We start from the raw sequence: 20,199 nt of genomic DNA, 5'->3' as shown, positions 1-20,199 counted from the left end.
GTTTGTGCTGAACCCTGTGCCTTGTGATACCAGTGTCTGGTGGTATATCTGGGGCGTGCGATTCTTTTCATATATTAAATCATATTTCTTTGAATTTCTTGTCCCTGTGATCATTTTATACTCAAAGCAATGTTATGAGTCACTTGTACTGTTGGTTCTCTGGAATTGGTTATTCAAATCGGGTCACAGAGCCAGCTTAATTAAGTGCTAAAATGTAAAAGTCCGTTGGCATTCATTCATATTCAGTTTCATGCAAAGTTGAGAACTGCACGGCAAAAGCAGTCAGAGCAGAAAATAAGATGACTGCACTGAGTCAGTCAGCCAACCCAGTATAGGTGGTTTATTGTCTCGGTCCACTTTCAGTCACCAATGCCAAACCAGCGGCCCACAATCGCAAAACAGAGGATGAGTTGTTCCTCGTTGTCAGAGAAGACGGAAGTCTAAAACAGGCTGCTGGTGTTGGTTGTCTGTCCTCCAACTGAGGCACATCGCTGCTCCGGTCATTGTAGAGGACAGTTTCTGCGGCTTTGTGACTCCCTCCTCAAAAGGGACCGATTGGAAAACTCAGGCTTCTGTCTCGGGTCAGCCTGTGAAAGGTATGAATACAAGTCTGGAATTCTCTATAAACTGATTTATTTGTAATATTTAACAGTCAAGAAGAAATTGCTTGTAATATTCAAAACTACTTGAAGGTGGACCTTGTTGTGTGCTAGTTATTTGCTATATGTGCTATATCACATTTGTTTCTTTAAATTAGAACTCTTTTTATGTAGAGTTTTCTATGTACAATGGAACACTTGTAAACAAACTGAGTCGGTTAAGCTAATAATGTTATTGGCCATTAGCTAAGCCTGCCTGCCTCAACACTGCTGTCAACATCATATTTTGGCTTTTTTTCTATGTTTGATGGTGTTTATTTTCAGAACTTCTTTGTAAAAAAATGCAGTTTTCTTTGACAAAAGAGTGAAAAAACAGCAGAAGAGGACACATGTGTTTCAATGCTAACTGAGGTGCAGTTAGCATTGTTAGCATTGTTTTTTAAGTTAAAATGATGCTATTGCTTAGAGTGGGCGGTTCACTTGCTTGCTTTTTAATAAAGCCAGCCACAAACAATGTGTTGTTATATGAGGTATTTAAGCTGGAAAAATAAGAAGATATAAGCTTCGACTAGAGGCTCAGTTCACAGTTTATAACAACAAGTGAGAAACTCTCACATGGTTTGTGAGTCACACTGTTCGCACAGGACGTTACACTCAGAACATTTACACGCAGGAATAAACAGCAGCCCCGCCACCTGGCCGCCACTTTACATTGTTTACAGGGTGTAGGCACGATGATTAAAGGCATGTCTTTGTTCATGAATCACTCCACAAGTAGCTTAACTACTTCCTGTCAAACACAAACGGAGGGGCAGCCCGCCTTGATTCCCCGTCTCCGTGAATGACTAACAGTGAGTGTTGGGTTGTAAACCATGACTGGTACCGTGGGCATTTCCTTTCGCCTATGCCTCGTGCGTAGTGGGTCTTGGGGTTTTTCTTCAAACGATGCCACAGTGAAATTCTCGTTTGTGAAAGTGTCTCGAGCTGTTTTATGTATAAATGGCTGGAGATGTTGTTGGCTTAGTCATACGCGCGTGGTAATAAACATATGTGAGCCATCATGTGCAAAAGAACTGAAATGTGCTCTGGCGTGCTACAGTACAGCATGCGGTATGCGATTCTTCTTCCCCCCCCCCCCCCCCCCTAGTTATCTCCTCTGCTGAACGACTCCTCTCACGCACATTATTACATTAAGGCATGGATTAAGACAATTCCAGCAAGACGCTGGACTCATTCCTCCTCTAACCATGTTAACGGTCCCTCTGTCATCTGCTCTCTCTTCAGTCTCACGGCGCGATATGCAAGTCCTCCAGGCCACAGTGGAATAGGGTCCCCACAGAAGAAAAACACAAGGTAAATATGGCAGACACTTCATGTACCGCCTTCAGTTTATGGATTCTTTGTTGTCTGTGTTTTTGAAGTGCTTTTTGCATGACCTGCATGCCCTCATTTTTACATTTTGCTTAATGCTTTTGTGATATTGTGTTACCACCTCAGGGAGGTCAAAGGTCAGGGTCAGCTACAGAGCAGCTGGTAGGGATTCAGTGTTTGGCTCAAGGATACTGCAGCAGGGCGTAGACGGGCCTCATGGCGGCTTGCCTCACAGTGAAAAGACGTGCTACATATTCATTATAACAATCTGTTACCTTTTCACAGGTGGTTCGGTATAATTAAACTCGGTGCTTGTACATAATTTCCCTCCAAACCAGTATTCCGCAAGCAAGCAAATATTCAGTCAGTAAGAAGAATGGATGACAGTATCTCATTTGAAATGACTCGCACCAAAACTAGGACCAACTTTATGTAAAAAAACATTGACCACATGATTTGAATGGCCAGTGGCCGCTGAGGAGCTGAGTGGATGAACCTTTGCACCAAAAAAAGGTCACTAGAATCACACAAAAACAAAGAAAATCCAGGATCCCTGCAAAGTGTTCACTCAAAAAATTGACTTGCACTTAATATCTGTCCTCAGTCCAGCGCTTTCACCACTTGAGAAGTCTTCTTCTGTGTGGTGTGTCCTCTGGGAATACCCCTTTTACACGTCTTGGCAGAAGAAGCTGCTGCTAAATCAGCCACCAGACATTATAATGACACTCTTTGTGTTGCCAGGCTCGAGGCTGCAGCCAGCATTCAGGGAACCACAGGCTTCAGCTACTCTTTTCGGTGTCACGTGAGCTGGTAAACCTATCAAACCCGCACAAGGCCACTGACCTTCCTCTCGTCTCGTTAACATAAGCATTGAGGCTCTCACACATGTGAGAGCCACACATACTGTACGTACACACACTCCAGAGTCCAGTTGGCTGATGCTCGCAGCATTAGTTCCAGCTCGGGGGCAGTGGGAAACGTTGGCAAATAATTCCTCTCCAGCCGCCACTGAGCAATGGCAAAAATGCTGTAGCCAGCAGCTCCGGGCCTGTGGGTGGTAATCGGCCCGCTCACATCACAACCTCAATGCTGCTGCTTTGCAGAAATAGCTCTTTCGTTTCCGCACAAATATGAATGTGCACACACACACACACACAACACAATGGTGATATTGTAACCATTGCCCCGCTGCCATCCGATCCTCATTCGTGCAAGCGTGATTACCACTTTCTTTTGCTTTCTTGCCATTTGAGAAGTCATTTTTAATCACCATGAACTGTCTCCTCTTCTATCTCTGAAGCGAGGAAGTTTAAGCGCTCCTACAATGGGACAACAATTTAAGTCTCTCCCACATACTGTGCTGAATGCGGCTGAAAGAACGTTCCCCTCAAGGCGCTGGAGTTTTTACTGTTTCTTAAGCTCTTTTGGAGACATTGAACTTGTTAGCTAGAGCTAAAGGAACTACCCACAACAGCAACAACTGTACTCATATACAGTAAATTACTTTCATTGTTCTAAACACGGGCGGAAACACGTCCACTGAATTTTTGTGTGTGGTGTGTTTTACGCTTGGCTTTCCAAGGATGAGTAACTGGTGATTATTGGTGCCACTTCTCGTCCATTTCTACACTTCCGAATTGTGTTGCTTCCTCTTGTTGGAACTCATTTTTTTCTCTCCGATGAACCGCTCTGTGGTCCTATTTTATGAGGACAGCTGTGCACTGTTGGGCAAATTGAATGCCTTTAAAGGACCATAGCTGTTTGCAAGCTTTAGTAATACATTTATTTATTTTTATTTATTGAGCACGATTCAGAATACTCAAAGACACATTTACATTACACATTACATTTGAAATCATCATGTAAAAAAGCTATACACTAAAAACGTAAAACACACAACATTGGTCACACATTAAAAGCAGTTCTGAAAAGGCGAGTTTTGATTTGGGATTTGAACATGGAACGATCGGTGCAGTCTCGGATGTGTTTGGGGAGAGAGTTCCAGAGGGAGGGGGCAGCTATGGAGAAGGCTCTGTCGCCCCATGTCCGGTGCTTGGTCCTGAGCGGAAGGGACAGGAGGTTGGCATCAGAGGAGCGGAGCCAGCGGGATGGAGTGTGGTGGTGAAGCAGGTCGTGAGGTAGGAGGGGGCCTGATTGTGGAGGGCTTTATGAGTGAGGAGAAGGACTTTGTAATGGATTCGTTGTGGGACGGGGAGCCAGTGGAGATTCTGGAGAACAGGGGTGATGTGATCACGGGAGTGGGTGAGCAGGCGAGCAGCAGAGTTCTGGATGTACTGGAGTTTATTTAGGATTTTGGATGATGTGCCGTAAAGAATGCTGTTGCAGTAGTCGATTCTGGAGGTGATGAAGGCGTGGATCAATGTTTCAGCAGCAGATAAGGAGAGTGATGGGCGGAGACGGGCGATGTTTTGTAAGTGGAAAAAGGCAGTTCTGGTGATTTGGTTGACGTGGTGTTCAAAGGAGAGGTTGCTGTCAAACATGACTCCGAGGTTGCGGATGTGTGAGGGAGACAGAGTGGAGTTGTCGATGGTGAGGCAGAAGTTGTGACTGGTTTTCGTGAGAGATGTGGGGCCGATGATGATCATGTCAGATTTATCACAGTGGAGTTTGATGAAGTTGGTTTGCATCCATGATTTAATGTCAGTGAGGCAGTTGGTGAGAGTGGAGTGAGTAGCAGTGGTGATGGCCTTTGTGGAGATGTAGAGCTGACATCATCAGCGTAGGAGTGGAAGTGGAGACCATGTTGACGTATGATATTTCCAAGAGGGAGCAAGTAGAGGATGAACAGAAGAGGACCAAGCACCGAACCCTGGGGGACGCCTTGAGACAGAGGAGCAGTGGAGGAGGTGCAATTGTTGATGCTGATGAACTGTTGTCTGTTTGTAAGATATGATTTAAGCCAGGAGAGAGCAGTTCCGGTGATATTGAGGGAGGATTTGAGGCGGGAGAGAAGGATGTTGTGGTTTGATGGTGTCGAAAGCTGCAGTGAGGTCGAGGTAGGTTTAGCTCCTTAACTACAAATTATCGGCCATTGATTTCCATTCATTTTCGTACAAACTCAATCAACGCACTCTTTGACGCTTGTGTAATCCATCAGCGTAAAGTCTGCAGTCATTTTTGTCAATGATTCAACAGTCTGCTCATTGATTTTCATGAAATACAGACTGTAGTACCACTCAATGGCATCCTGGATTAGTAGAAAATGTGGATTTAAACTAGAGACCGTCTTGTGATGAGATCACACGGGCTGCAACGCCAAATTGTGCTAGGGGCCTAAAGTGAGGGGACCAATGGCCCCTTCCTCACTGCATAATCAAACATGTATTTTGGAAGATGAAAGAATCTCATGATAAAAGGGACTTCCTTCTAAATTTCCATCTGAATTGCTTCAATCTCACTCTCATTTTCCCACTGTTTATCTCTCATTTTCTCTTGCAGCTACACTATCTGCATCCATCTCCCTCTCACTCCCATTCTCTCAACTCTCTCCTTTGTTCTTTTTCATGTCTTCTTAGTTTTTTTCCATCTCTTCATTGTTTTGGTCTCTCACTCTCTTCTGTTCCTTCCCTCTCTGTCTCTCTCTCTCGCTCTCTCTCTCGGTCTCTCTCTCTCTCTGTCTCTCTGTCTCTGTCTCTCTCTGTCTCTCTCTCTCTCTCTCTCTCTCTCTCTCTCTCTGTCTCTCTGTCTCTGTCTCTCTGTCTCTGTCTCTCTCTCTCTCTCTGTCTCTCTCTCTCTCTCTGTCTCTCTGTCTCTCTCTGTCTCTCTCTCTCTCTCTCTCTCTCTCTCTCTGTCTCTCTGTCTCTGTCTCTCTCTCTGTCGCTCTCTCGCTCTCTCTCTCTGTCTCTCTGTCTCTGTCTCTCTCTCGCTCTCTCTCTCTGTCTCTCTGTCTCTGTCTCTCTCTCACTCTATGATGGGGCTGCTAATGTACCAGTCCTTCTGTCGGACCACCTCTTCAGCTCAGTGCAAGTCTCTGCTCTCAGACCTGGATCAGCATCTCTAAACAGAATAAAGTCTGCTCGTCTCGTCACAGTCGGATCTTTTCAGGATCTAAGACATTTAGAGGAACTGAATGTCAGCACATTTGCTGCTTCTCAATGTCAGTTTTAGTTTTTTTTTGCACTTGAGCACATTTTATTTTTGCACAAGTGCCTGTATAAAACAATGTTTGCATTGTTCAGCACATGGACTGACTTATCAGGCAGTTTTGTTTTCCGACTACGCGTCGTGCTGCTTGCTTAGTCGCTGAGCCTCTTTTAAGTGAGACACCCAAAGTAAACTAGGATCTTTCCTTCAACTGTGTTTCCTCGTTGCATCACAAAATGCAAGGGATGGTTCGTCTGATGAGCTCGTAAATAGTTTAGTTTTATTATGTGAAGGCTTTAAAGGCAAAATGGAGCATATGAAATATGTTGTTTCCACAACCCCCAGTTTTTTTTGACCACTTCAGGATTCCACCCTTCAAAAAGAATTCCCCCCCCGACATCTCGGCTCCATGTGCGATACAGACGCGAGTGACATATTCGCGTAGTAAATCGATTATCTTTGCTAAAGGACATCAGGGCAGCCTTCATGCACGGAGGCAGAAAGACACCAAGTTGTTAGAATCTATTCAAGGTTTTTTTGTTGTTATTTCTTTAGAAAGACCAGGCTATGAATGGAAACACCCACGGCCCCTGTGATGCAAGCGAGGTCGTCTCTTAGTGCCTGTTTCTTTTTCTTTTTCGCAGCATTACAATCTGCTCCCACCCTGTCAGCTGGGAGACTTTGTGACTGCTGCTCGTCTTTCTTTCTCTTGTCAGACGTATTTTGATTGGATTGACCTTGGCCCGCAGTCGAGTGCAAACAAGCAATCTAAAAAGATGAACATGTATATGAAATATATGTGGTACGGACCACTCAACTGTGAGGTAAAAAGCAGCCTTTGAAATCGGTTCATAAAAATCGCATCAAACCACGATGATGAAGATCAATGGTAGAAATACTGTTTATCCAAGTTGCAGTAAATCGTGTTGCCATTTGTGTGCCAGATGGCAGATCTGCTTTTGGAACAACTTACATACATCTGGCATAAAACAATGCAATGTGAAGTTATTGTACAGCAGCAACAGGTTTCTGATGAGGTAATTCTTTTAGCGCCCTCGCGGGAGTCGAGACAACCCTCCAGCTGCAGCGTGGCAAATCAACATTTGACACTGGCAAGCTTTGACTCTGTCGGGAGAGAAAGATTATGCCGAAGTGTGTGTGTGTGTGTGTGTGTGGGTGTAAGGGGCTACAGAGACTGACTGAAAACACACACCTCCATGGTAGGTGTTAGTGCCTTGGTTGTACTGTCAGCAGAGTTACAGCGATGGAGGAATAAAGGGCCATCATACGCCTCTCACTGTCTTCTGTAGTTCACGCCTCCTTCTTTCTCGAGCCACGAGGGAGCACAGAATGTCTTACAGCACTCACTTGATCTCTCTTCATCTCACACGACGTCACTCGATGCACGCCGAGCCCAGGGCCAGTAATCATGACACGATGGGAGAACCTTTTTTTTCCCAACTCGTATTGAGTCGAAACTTTCCTCGCTTCTCTTGATGAGGTGGTAGAGTAGTGCAGCACAGCTCAAAGCCTCACTCGGAGTCTCTTGTCTGTCTCTTTGAGTTCCGGGTGAGACTTGTTTTCCGCTCCCGGCAGCTTCTCTCACCAGCCAGCGTTCAAATTTAAAGGATGGGTTCACATTTTTTCAGGTTTTGAACACAGAAGTTCCTTCTCTCTCTCGACAAAAATAAGTCAAATCCCATGACAGTCATTTTGAATGTTTCTGCTTATTCTTCTGCTGATTAATATTGTCATGCAGAGCTCTGCCTCAAACTCCCAATATGTCATCTAAACATCCGAACCCCTCTCTTGCAGGTTGCCAGGCCCCTCCAGAGTACCTGCTGCAGGCAGCGGGGCCTCCAGGAGCCCGGGCTCGTCCAACCTCAACCGCCGAAGCCAGAGCTTCAACAGCATCGACAAGAGCAAGCCCCTCCAGTATGCCAGCGGCAACGACAGAGGTGAGGGCGGCGTGCTGCCGGTCGTGTTAGAAAGCTGCAGCTCGGTAGGAGCAGATGGTAGGACGGAGCGGCCATTTTCACATTCCCCATCCTGGCCACTTGGTGGCACCACTGGCTCAGACAGGCGAGGCTGCAGAGAGGCCCTCGCTCTACCAGTCCTCACCAGTCTGCTGAATAATCCCCAGTTCTTCATTCCAAGAGAGTTATAATGGACGCCGCTGAGTGGAGGCGGCGGCACATTTTCCCAGCATGGAAAGAGCCGTTTGAGGGCCGACCGAAAGGCGCAAATTCAGACAGCTGCTCTGCCGAGCGCGACGAAGCTAATCAGAGTGATTATGTTTTCGAGAGAAGGGCCTCACAGTGGAGCTAAAGTGTGCGGTAGTTTATTTAATGCCGAAGTGGTTATTCACAAATGAATGGTTGCCTTTACAGCCTTTCTGTTCAAAAGTAAATAAGCTGCTCGTAAAGGCTTTAATTACATTGACATTGGCTCACTAACTGTATCGCTAATAACTTGAAGATTTGATTTTGGCTCATTCAGAAGATTTATCATGACTCACTGGCTCATAGAGTGATGATGAATAAAATCGATCCCACTGCTCACAGTCATTTTAATAATTAAAACCAGTCCCGGCGGGTTTATGACATTATAATAACAAACCTTTTGCTTTGGCTCGAAATGTATGTAATCATGAAATGATGAGATCACTGTGGGATTCAGTCTGTAGAGTCGAGAGAGGATCAGCAGGAGAAGGTGGTGGAGGTGGAGGAGGAGAGATGCAAAGAAAAAAGAGCTTTTCTCTATTTGATTCCGTCTCTCTCACCTGCATCCTAAAAGTCCACGCAGGATGTGCACTCACCCTCACGACTTCTCTCTGAAACCTCAAACCCGTCAACGGGAGGAAGAGGGAGGGCATGGTGAGAGGTGATGAAGGTCACAAGGTGCACAAAAAGTGTTTTGGAGCTGAAAAGAGAGCAAAGTGTAAATGATGAAGGAACTCTCATTTGCTTTAATTTAAAAATCAATTATTTGTTTGGGTTTCTCCTTCAGCAGACACAGTTACGAATGATTCAGTCGATCGCTTTCGTTTGACTTTTTTCAATTGGTGGACGCGTCCTATTCCGGACCATTCACACAGTGCGGTTGAATCCTGCCAGAAGACAAAAAGAAGCTTCACTGCAGGGGAGATGAATCAGTGATGTTTTTGGTTTTAAAGGGAAGAAAAGTAAAAGGGGAAAAAATCAATTGTTGGGGAAACAGAGACAACAGAAGACAGAAGCGGATACAGGAAGGGTCTTCTTGAGTTTATAGTTGCATTTCCCGCTTTCACATTCCCTTTAGGTTTACATCCTTTGATTTTGTTTTCTTATATGATCAGATAAAGGTTCTGATAAGACACAAACAGCATCTGAATTGTGCAGACCTGGTGATCTCAGATCAGTGCATCATGATCTGATAGTGACGCCTGGCTAAAGTTAGGCATCATCTCAACAGTGCATACAATGGGGAAAGCTTGAGAGCTTTCCCCATTTTTGTCAAAAGCCTGATCATGTTCATTCATCAAGACCACATCCTCATTACATCCAGTTTTGGAATGAACATAACATGCAGTTGATCCAAATGCAATATTAATTTCTGCTGGGCCTATTCATTTCCACGTGGATGTTGTGCTCATCTTATCAGCTGTTATTTTAACTCAGTTGAGACTTTTTGTTTTCAGGTAGTGTTCTAATAAAAATAGAATCATATTTATGTATTTTGGCAGCTAAGCACCTACATATAAGGAGTAAAAATTGCAGTAGAAACCAGTTATAGTATGAAAATACACCGATTTTTACAGATGAGGGTACGAGCTTAGTGTTACACCCCTAACAGTGGCTGATCGGCCAGGAAAAGGGGCTACATGGGTGAAAGTCTTGTTTCTATAACTTTTTATATGTATATGTCTGGCCTCATGGAGAATGAAGTCATGTGTTTCTCTGCATACACAGCGTTGCTCTGACCAAACAGAACAACAGCTCAAAGGGCACGAAGAGCGCTGCGTCACCCTTGCTGCCGTGCAACAATTTAATTAGCTTCAGCCGAATTGAAGCTGCGAAAGGGCATGCCGTGATATTGGACCAAAGCAAGTTGGTGATTGGTCTGCTCGTTGTTCGGAATCAGGATGAGGAGGCCATTTTGAAACTCGGCGAAGGTGGAGAAGCTGCTGTGTTATCTGTCTGACAGTGATGTTGGAGGGGGAGCAGCTGGAGTTGAGAAGCGTTCACCTCAGAGTGATAAAAAGAAGCAGCGGTTTGGAAGAGAGAACACACGTCACTGCTGCAACACGTGCTGCAGGTTTTAACCGATCCATGCGTCTGTGTGCATGTGTGTGTGAATGTGTCATTCCAAACATGGGCGGTATCACTTCAATCCAGGCGTTCAATTTCGTGGGCAGACCAGGAGAAATGACATTTCATTTCTCGGCCGCTGAGGCAAAAAAACAAGACAAAAGGAGTCTGTTGCCATGGCAACGACAAGTCACTGCATGGTGAAAAGTGTGGCGCTGCAAAATCGCCTCCGGGTTGGTGATGGAGGAAGCGAAGGGGCGGGGGGGGGGGGGAGATCTCTAAAGACAGGGTTAATTGACTGGACACGCAGAGACGCCCACACACACACACACACACACACAGAGTCACGCAGATGTTTGTAACCCCCTTCCGTTCACATTTAACAGTTGCCTTGGGGGCCGCTGCACTATCTTTAAAGATGAAGGGTAACATAGAGGACACAGACAAACACAGGAACACAAGCATGGATGCTGTCTCACCCATGTATATCAGCTGACTGTCTAGACACACACACACACACACACAGAAAGACAAGCACATTAAGGGTTTCTTGTCTTTATGCCGGCTGATTTTCCATCACATTCGCACATCTGGTCAGGACTCCTTGGCGTCAGGTGTTAGGGTTAGGTCAGGGGTCAACCTTTACCATCCAAAGAGCCATTTTGCCCTATTTTTCACCAAATCAAATTTGTCTGAAGCCGCAAAAGCTATTTGATATCACAGCTTATAAAGTTTTATATATATAGTTATATTATATATAAACTATAGTTTGTTGTATTTATGAAATTATAGAACAATAATTGCTATTTTACCTGTTATAACAATATCAAACTCTTATGAAGAGGAGAAAAAAGACTTGCTCAGTTAAACCAGCATCGTTGGCAGTGAAAGCAAATGAAGACGTCCACGCAGAATTCAACTCTATTTTCCTCCAGGACTTTTCTTTTTTGGGATTTATCCATCGATAGTGTAGCCGAGGGTTAATGTTGCGCCTATACTTTATGTTAATAATAAAATACTAAACACAGGGCTCCATAATCTGCGCCAAGACAGTAGCAACTTTATTCACTTCACCAGAACCTCTTTTTCTCTTTCCGTCTCACGATAAAAGCACCAAACACATACACAGGAACACTGCTTCCTAGAGAGCTCTTAACGTGCGCAACATAATAGCTTACAATAGTTTACCGAGGGCGGGGGTCTGCAAATCATAATCACCACCTGCAGGGAAAGGCGCTTGACAGCGACGTAACAGATTTTAGTTGACAAACTATTCAAACATTTTTTTATTTTGGTGGCGTGTCCAGCGGCGTTACCAGCCCTATGGAGCGGCCTTCTGAAGTCACGGTTAACGGAGGACTTTCCTTTTCGTCTTATTGTTTCTTAACCGTTGTGAAGTCCACACACATAAACGATTAAGGAACTAAACATTGATTGCTCTCCAGTAGGACAGAGACTTCAGTCACCAGCAGAGCTACGAGTGACAGATGTGTGTTGACCTCATTTATTGATCCATCATCGAGTAAACTTTTATGTGTAAGTGTTCATTTTAAAGTAAATGTGATGTGAGAGAGATAGAGCAAGACCCGCAGCGTTGTAACTAAGTCTGAAAAATAGAACTTTCCACGAAATGTGTCTGTTTGAGTTTATAGAGGAAGATTTTAGAGGAAGATCAAGCACGACCTTTCATTATTAAAGACTACTTTATTTTGGCGACCCCTGGTTTAGGTTAAGAAAACTACTTGGTGAGGTTCAGGAAAGGATCACAGTTTGGGTTAAAATAAGCATGTTTTTTTATGTAACTTAAGGTACGTACATTACGTGACAGAGATGTAACTTTACGTCACGTATGTAAGTTAACTTACGTACGTGACTTAACATAAGTCAGCGTAGAGTTTTGGTTTCACACGGGACTCTAGACAGCGGTCTCCTGGGTGAAAGTCCTGTGTTTGTTTGATGGTTAATGTTGATCGGAGCAGTTTCTCTGAGCGTCCTATATGGATGCGGATGGGTTTAGATTGGAGTAAGTTAAAAGCCCCGTGCATCTCATACAGATGCCAGAATAAGTCTTGTGCGTCGGTTTGAAGAGGGCGTGACCAAGCGCGAGTATTTGAGACCGGGCTGTGAGGATCTGATGGTTAAAATCGAATCCAATTATGCCTCTGCTGATCTGAGATCAGAACCTTCTGTATTCCGACTCATCCTACCTTTCTAACCTGCGAGAGTGTCTGCCAGAACATTGACCTTTGAGATCTGCAGAAACAATGTTCTTTTACAGGCAAGAGGAGGTTCTGCTATTGTACTAATACACTTTCCCACAACTCCACAACACTTTCAGACAAGCCACATGCACTCTTTTCTGCATGCTCGAATCTTAAAACTGTGCATGCTTAGGTGTAAACACACACAATCACATGTCCACACACACACACAAATATGACACAAACACCTACTAAGTAGAATCAATATTCAGAATTATAGGAGGGTGATAAGTAGTATTGGCCACACTTGTGTTTTTGATGAAGTTCTGTAGTAAGACCCCTCTCTGTTCTGCAGCTCACATTTAAATAAAGATCCGGTTTTCAAAGTGTCCAGATAACTAACAGTAGCTGAGGTACCGGATCTTCTTTAATTGGAAGCTTCTATTGAGGTTTTCAAGTGAAGGTTTGAATGTCTGACGTCTAATTTTATCACGACACCCCCCCCCCCCCAAAAAAAGGATTGGAAAATAGATTTAGTTGTTGCTGTGATAGATATGATTTGTACAGGTGTGTGCCTCCCTTTATGTGCGGCAAGCTGGGGAGCAAACATCAGTAGCCTACAGTACTCATGATAGCAGTCTAGTCAAATCTTTATCTGCAACTGTGCAGAAATATATCGGGTTTGAACAGAATGAGTAGACATGCAAGAGGTTCTGCACAGCGTGTTTCGGTCAGTCGGTGTATTGGTGCCTTTCTTGCATAACTGATGACCAGTACGTTTTAGTACCCGGCTGCTTTCGTTAGCTTGTTTCCTGAAATGATGTCAGAAAGAGATTCATGACCTCAGCATGAGCAGCAGTAGTTTTACGCCTGCTGATCGACCGCAGACCTAAAAAAAGCAGCATAAAAATCATCATGCATTCATGAAAAATACTGGAACCAGACGTTTCACAGATATTGCTGTGAATTATTATCGGGTATATTGTGAAATAACAAACAGAAATAATTGGTTGTTTTGAATAAAGACATGGAGGTAAATGAACAGGTATTTTCAGTGGCGGCACGCGACACATTTCTAATTTAAAGAAGAGTCTCTGGCAAAGCCCGACACACTCTGGGTCTGACACAGTACACTGGGGCGTTTTCAGGTTTTACAGAATGTCGTCAGACGTGTAAGCCGGTTAAAGCCTCTCAGCCACAGCCGAACCCGAACCCCCTCCCCTCTGCCTGCCTGAAGGGGCTTTAAACTGCAGACTCGAGGTGACTCACAGCCAGCTGAACCCCGCTCGCTGTGCTGACTGACAGCCAGACAGACACTCGCTCTAATGGTGCATAACTTCATGCTGTCACTCCGTCGCCTTCCTGTCTTCATTCCCGCCACATCCCTGATTCTGCCTTTTCCTCGTTTGGTTTCTTTCATCTCTTTCCCTCTGAAGTGGCCTCAAACTCTGATGCATTTCTGTCCACGCCTGCCCGTCTTCTTTTGTGTCCATCTCCCTCAAACACTGTACTTATCTGTCTGGTGCTGCTGGATGCTCTATGCATGTAAGAGAGGGGGGGAGTGCTGATGGTCGGGGTGTCAACCAGCCAGGAAAAGGGTGTGTGTGTGTGTGTGTGTGTGTGTGGGGGGAGGGGGGGGTGTATGTGTGTGCGTGTGTGTGTGTCTGTGTGTAAAGGTCAATGCGGGACTCTTAAAAACGTTTATTTTACACGCATGACAGATGTTTATGTGCTCTGTGCGGGTGTATATGCATGTCATATTTGTCTAGCACCATTTAACTGTAGATCTGGAAGATGTAAGCACATTTGTAATGCATAATGCAGCTCACCATTTGGTCCTGTCATGGTAAAACATGCCAGTGAATGCGATAAGTGGTCAAATATGAAAGACTTTTGCCATCGATTACATGATTATTTGTGACTTTGACGTATCTTTCATGAATCGCCACATGTAATACATACCAATCACATTGTCCTCGTATTGTATGTCAGTGAACGTTGCTGCCACTAATCCCTTTATTTGCACATAATAGAGGTGAATGTACACAACCAGGAAACTTGTGCTCTGTTTGAATTCAGCGTTTCTAATCAAAGCACTGCTCCATATCGCTACTCGAGGTAAAAAAAAAAATCCCCAGGATGACAAATCTAAGCTGAAATCCATCCACTGTGGTGTATCTCACGAATGCTCTTATATGTGGAGATAAATGGTTAAACGTGGATGACACGATGACTCATTATTTCCAGCAGCTTTTCAGGGATTTTGGTTTTGAAGTCTCACAAGGAGCGAGGGCTTTCTAACTGAGCTGCCATTTTCTACCAGCGACGGACAATCATACAGGGAGAAATCCCCGGATCAGAGGCAGGCATCAGGTTTTCTACACCCACTGCATCCTCAATATGTAGACATTTTTGAGTTGAGATAGAAGTGCCCACTTTTTACTTCAATCGACATACTTTCTAGACCCATAATTCGAGGAAAGGTAGAAAACTCTGACATAAAAAGTAGTTCCATTCTAAACACTAAATTCAAAAGTCGCTCCTCAAACTCTTAGAGTACTATCATCTAATGATGTTGAACAGTAAATCTGGGTGAATGGTGTGCTCCGAAAGAAATTCTCCATCCATTGTCACCCAGCTGCTGTGATCTCTTTTGTTGTCACGGTTACATCATCCACAGTCATCCACCTTCAAACATGCTGTGACAAGCCTCTTATACAAATGTAAATCAGGAGAGTGGAAGTCTGAACACGAAGCTACAGCGCAAACTCCTTGGAGACTCCAGTGTAATGCTAACAGGGAAATCTTCTTTTTTTTTCTTTTTTGAACCCAACATGCCGTAGATATTCTGCCAACTGGGACTGAACACTGAAATCCTCTGAAAGTTTCCAATTCCTGCTTGACTTTTGAGCTAAATATGTGCGAAACCATAGAGGAACAACAGCAGAGTATTCAGCTGTGACTTTGGAAAAGGTTGTTTCTCATGTCGGATAAATCCAGGAAGACTGTGAAAGTTTGCCACAGTCAGAACTTGAGTGTTTGCTCCAACAAATGTTGGTCCTTACCATTGTCAGAGTCACTCCAGTGGATACTACAACTATGTCACATTTTCCTCAAAGTAGATATCAGTGACTATGAATGCAGAACAGAATTAAAACAGATATAATGCAATTGAATTTGTAACACTGAAAGTTTTAATCGAATCCGTCAGTGGCTCAGTTATTTGAATTGGAAATATGACATACTGTATGTACCAAATAACCCTACTTTTAATAATAAAAATCATTCCTGTTTGTCTCTTCTTCCCTGGTTCAGAAGCGGTGAGGGGTATCCCAGTACCAGGCGGGATGAATGGGAGCGGTATTGGTGGGACGGTCCCCACCAGCCTCAGCGGGCAGCAGCTGGCCTCTGCCATCCCCTCACCCACCACCGGCAAGTCCTGGCGCAGCAAGTCCATGAACCTCAAGCACAGCGCCACTTCGTCCATGCTGGCCAGCCCCACGCACTCGCCCTCCCCCACCCTTTCACCCCAGACCTCTGAAGGCCTTCAGCCGCACGGAGGCGATGGGTCAAAATTAGGGTCGGCCGGCGGTGGCGGACCCCAGAGGTCCATGCTGGAGAAGTTCCGCCTGATCAACCCCAGATCAGCTTCACGAGCGTCTCCGTCCGTGTCAGAGATGTCTCTGCAGGAGGAAGACGACATGTCGGAATACGGTGAGGAGGGATTGACGCCCACGGGGTCGGTGTGCAGCAGCGGCAGTAGCAGCGCTACGGCCAAGCAGATGTCTACCAAGACCACCCCACCGTCCCTCGCTGCACCAAGCAAGACCCCCTCTTCTTCCAACCCCTCCTCTTCAAAAGCGTCTGCCAACGGCAGCAGGTCCATGGCCTCGTCCAAAGACAAGGAGGACAAAAGCAGATCTGGGAAATCCTCTAAGGACAGCTCTCCACCCAAAGAGGAGCGCGAGTCATTTGCCGACTCCACCAAGAAGACCTCCAAAATTGCCAGCCTCATCCCCAAGGGAGGGAAGCCGTCATCTGGGAAGAAAGAAGGCGGTGCCTCCTCGGCTTCCAGCGGCATCCCCAAGCCGGGACTTAAAGCTCCCACCACCACGACATCCAAGCCACAGAGCCAGAGCGCCTTGAACAGCAGCGGCAACATGCGCGGTGGAGAGGGGGACCGAGCCAAGCTGACGAAAGGAGGGCAGGGTGGGAGTTTCTACATACAGCGCCCCAGTGGGGGCCCAGAGGGCAAAAGGACCAGCATGACCTCCTCCACCAGCACCTCAGCCCTGTCTGGGTCCAGTGGGATAATGGGAGGGGGTTGTGGAGGAGGAGCTCTTGGAGGGAACGGAGTAGTTCAGCTTCCCCAGCAGCAGCAGCACAACCACCCCAATACTGCCACTGTGGCCCCCTTCATGTACAGGTGAGACGTGTGTGTATTGCATCCATACACAAGCAAAGTGTTCTATTTATAACTCCGCCACAGAGAGGTCAATATTTTGACCCTTTTTCTTAAAATCCTAACTACACATCCTCAGACACACACCCAGAATATTCCTGGAGTACTCCCAGTGATCAGCTGGCGCTCCCCTACTTTGCATCTTGCTCTCGCCTCCACATCTCTTCACAGTCATTACAGAACAAATTAACATCCTCTGCCTGACGCTTGCCAAAGCCTATTATTTCACTGTCTGGGATTCATCTTTGATGCTGGGATCCCAGACATCGGCAGCGTCTTCTCTGCCTTCAATCGGTGTTGTTTTGTTGCTCGCAGCTGGCGCGTGGTTCCCTTTCGTTGCTGCCATCAGAGGTGCACGAGGTGGGTAAATCTGCCCAGCAGGGCCGATTTTCTCTTACGACGGCAGAGGTAATCCAGCGGGAGAGAAAATGGTGGAGCCGCCAAAGTCTCTGAGATGCCTTTGTGCTCAGAGGGAAAGAGAGTTAGGAATCCCATTAAACAAGGCTTAATCCCTCACCCCTTCTCTCCCTCTCGTCTTCCTCCTCCGTTGTGCACAGTCAGCTTTGCCACGTTGAGCTGGGCCTCTTTCGAGCATTAGCATGACTTTAATCCCACGCGTTTAGCAAGTTTAAACTGCTGCGACCATCAGTCCTGGGCCGATAGCGGGTGATAGTCAGTTATGAAAGAAGGGTAGAAAACTGAAAGTGTAGAAGCGCGTACCATCTGTCTGCCACAGGTTTCTGAAGGAACATTTTGAGGCCTGGACTTGAGTTTACCACTTTCTGCCATTTTTGCTAATTGGGGAAGATGAGTTCCAAATTGAGACATAGCGAGTCGATTTGATGTGGAACAACCAGTACAGCTTTACCGTTCACTAAGCTTTTATGAATCAACACCAAAAAACACATTGCCGATTAAGAGACTTGGGGAACTAATTCACAATTTGCATGTGTGGAGAGAAGCTGGAGGTTTCCTCAATCACATCAGTACAGCTTGAGCTTCTAGTGGCCATTAGAAACCACATATTTGCAATAATATCAGATTATTGACATTTAAAAACTCTGATGTATCTGTCTTGACAGCCAACAGAGTCAATGGACAGTTGGGCTGTTAAGGCTCCGGCCAATTAGAATCAGGTACAGTGAAATTCATCCACGCGCCCTTGTGTTGAGCATCGGTGACAAAGGGACTGTGTAGAGGGCTAGTTGGTGAACTGTTATAGCTCTCCTTTGTTTCTCTGTACTGGGCTGTTTACTCTCCATGGCATTTTGTTTTTATAATTGTACATCACATCAGTCAAGTGTTCCTGAAAGTGGGGAACCTCTCCGAGCTGTCTGTCTTACTAACAGCCACTTGCATGTTCGTTGTAGTTCATCAAAGTTGTGCCAGCAAAACAAATAGTGCAGATCTAGTTCAGCCCCACAGGGGACTCCACAGATTGTTAGAATTGCACTAAAAACGAACCCCCTGGTTGTGTTTGCTCTTGCCTTTGAGTTACAATGCAGATTCATTGCCCCCCCCCCCCCCCTTACCGTTATCCACTCTGCCCAGGTATTTCCTTCCTTGCAAGCATATTTCTGTAGCCTCATCTTTGTCCTCCTCTTCTCTGGCTATAAATATTCTTCCTCCACCCAGTGTGCAGACAGCAAGCGTAAAGGCCTCCCGCTGTTCTGCAATTCACCATCATTTTCAGCCCAATTAGGCTTCTTTGTCTTGTTCACTTTCTCCTCTAAGCCCACTTCAAGGTGTTGTCTCTGCCAAGTTTAACAGACCGGAGTGGTTGCAGGACTTTGCCGCAGTTAGTGTGCAGGATTGATTTGGGTTCACCCCCTCAGTGTCTTCCTCTGCTCAGAAACAGTATCAGGAATGATAGAAACACGATTCAACAGCCAGGAGTAAACCATATCAGTGACGTTACCCTTTCTTTTAATTAGAAATAATTTCGTTTTTTCGTCAAAACTGAAATTGTTACCTTTTCCCCATATATCGACTTTCTTATTTTGGGCCCTGGCTGTTGTGTGCAGAAGTAGTAGAGAACAACTCTGTCTATATGTTGTGAATCCACCGAGGTGAGGGAAGTTTGCAGGAAGAGAAAAAAGAAAGAAAAAGAAGCTTTTTTTCTCACATGAGCTGAAGTCACAGGCTGATGCTGCTGTTGCAATTGGAAGCCAATTTTTATCTGCAGCTCTGCAGGTGGTGGTGGTGGTGGTCCCCGGAGTGTGTGTGTGTGTGTGTGTGTGTGTGTGTGTGGCAGGGAATGAATACTATACAGTAGCTTGTGCTGAGACCCGTCTGTGTGTTGTTGTATGCAAACTGTACTGTGTGTATTCCAGGGTTTACATGTGCACGTGGTTGCAAGTGTTAGTTTGCACGCTTTTCGTTGTGTGTGTGTGTGTGAGTGTGTGTGAGTGTGTGCGTGCATTTGATTGTGTATCAACTGTCACCGGGTTTATTTCGTGCGTTGGTTTGTTGTCGACTGTTTACACATACGTGCTTTTCCTTTCGTTGAGCGCGTAGGACTGTTATCTCATGAAGGGTGTTTGGACTCGCTCCTCGTTTCTTCACATCGGCAAACAAACGGCGGAGCGTGTTGCAGCTCCTGGTCGAGGAGGAGAGGCAGTTGCACACAAACACGCCTTCCACGCGCACGCACACTCTGAAGCCCTCACAGAACGCGTCCCCTCCTCCCTTTAGAGCCGTCCATCTGTTGCTCATGTGACTGAGACTAAAAACGGACTCAGAGATTCAGACTCTTTTCCTTGTTTAACACGACAAACACAGACAGCAGACTGGAGGCAAGGAAGGTACGATTCTAGCTGTTGCTCTCACCACTAGAATCTCTCAGGAACTGGTCTTTCTTGGACAAATATGTATTTATGTGATGCTACATTTTTAATGTGACAATCGTATTTATTCCATCATAAATAAATAGCTAATGGTGCTAATGGGACAAAAGGAACTTGGAAATAATTATGCCAAACTGACGATCTCAAACCATCTCCTCTTGAGATAGTCATGATACGATTTTGTCTTTGCAAAGTTGACGCACATATACACAGATATGGTCTTATGTTTTGGATAGCGTAATATGCATAAGTGTTCTTCACTGGCCTCCATGCTGCTTCCAGCTGTTTACTTCCACTGTTTTCCATTGCATTTGTGAAATTGAGCGT

The 20,199-nt window shown here is 45.4% G+C and overlaps 1 protein-coding gene across 1 annotated transcript in view; it reads left to right on the top strand.

The window, feature by feature from the left end:
• Nucleotides 1–20,199, top strand: part of nav3 (neuron navigator 3) — a gene marked incomplete at its 5' end in the record, with an annotated part of 130,150 nt that overhangs the window by 34,746 nt on the left and 75,205 nt on the right. The window contains 3 exons of the mRNA XM_079294902.1: nt 1,884–1,952; nt 7,890–8,032; nt 15,880–16,990. Of these exons, the coding sequence (XP_079151028.1) occupies nt 1,884–1,952; nt 7,890–8,032; nt 15,880–16,990 (1,323 nt within the window). The remainder of the gene's footprint in view (nt 1–1,883; nt 1,953–7,889; nt 8,033–15,879; nt 16,991–20,199) is intronic.

This window comes from Melanostigma gelatinosum (genome assembly GCF_949748355.1).
Source record: "Melanostigma gelatinosum genome assembly, chromosome: 22".
Classification (NCBI taxonomy): domain Eukaryota; kingdom Metazoa; phylum Chordata; class Actinopteri; order Perciformes; family Zoarcidae; genus Melanostigma; species Melanostigma gelatinosum.
Note: the sequence above shows the minus strand (reverse complement) of the source record. Positions and strands in the feature narration are given on the sequence as shown.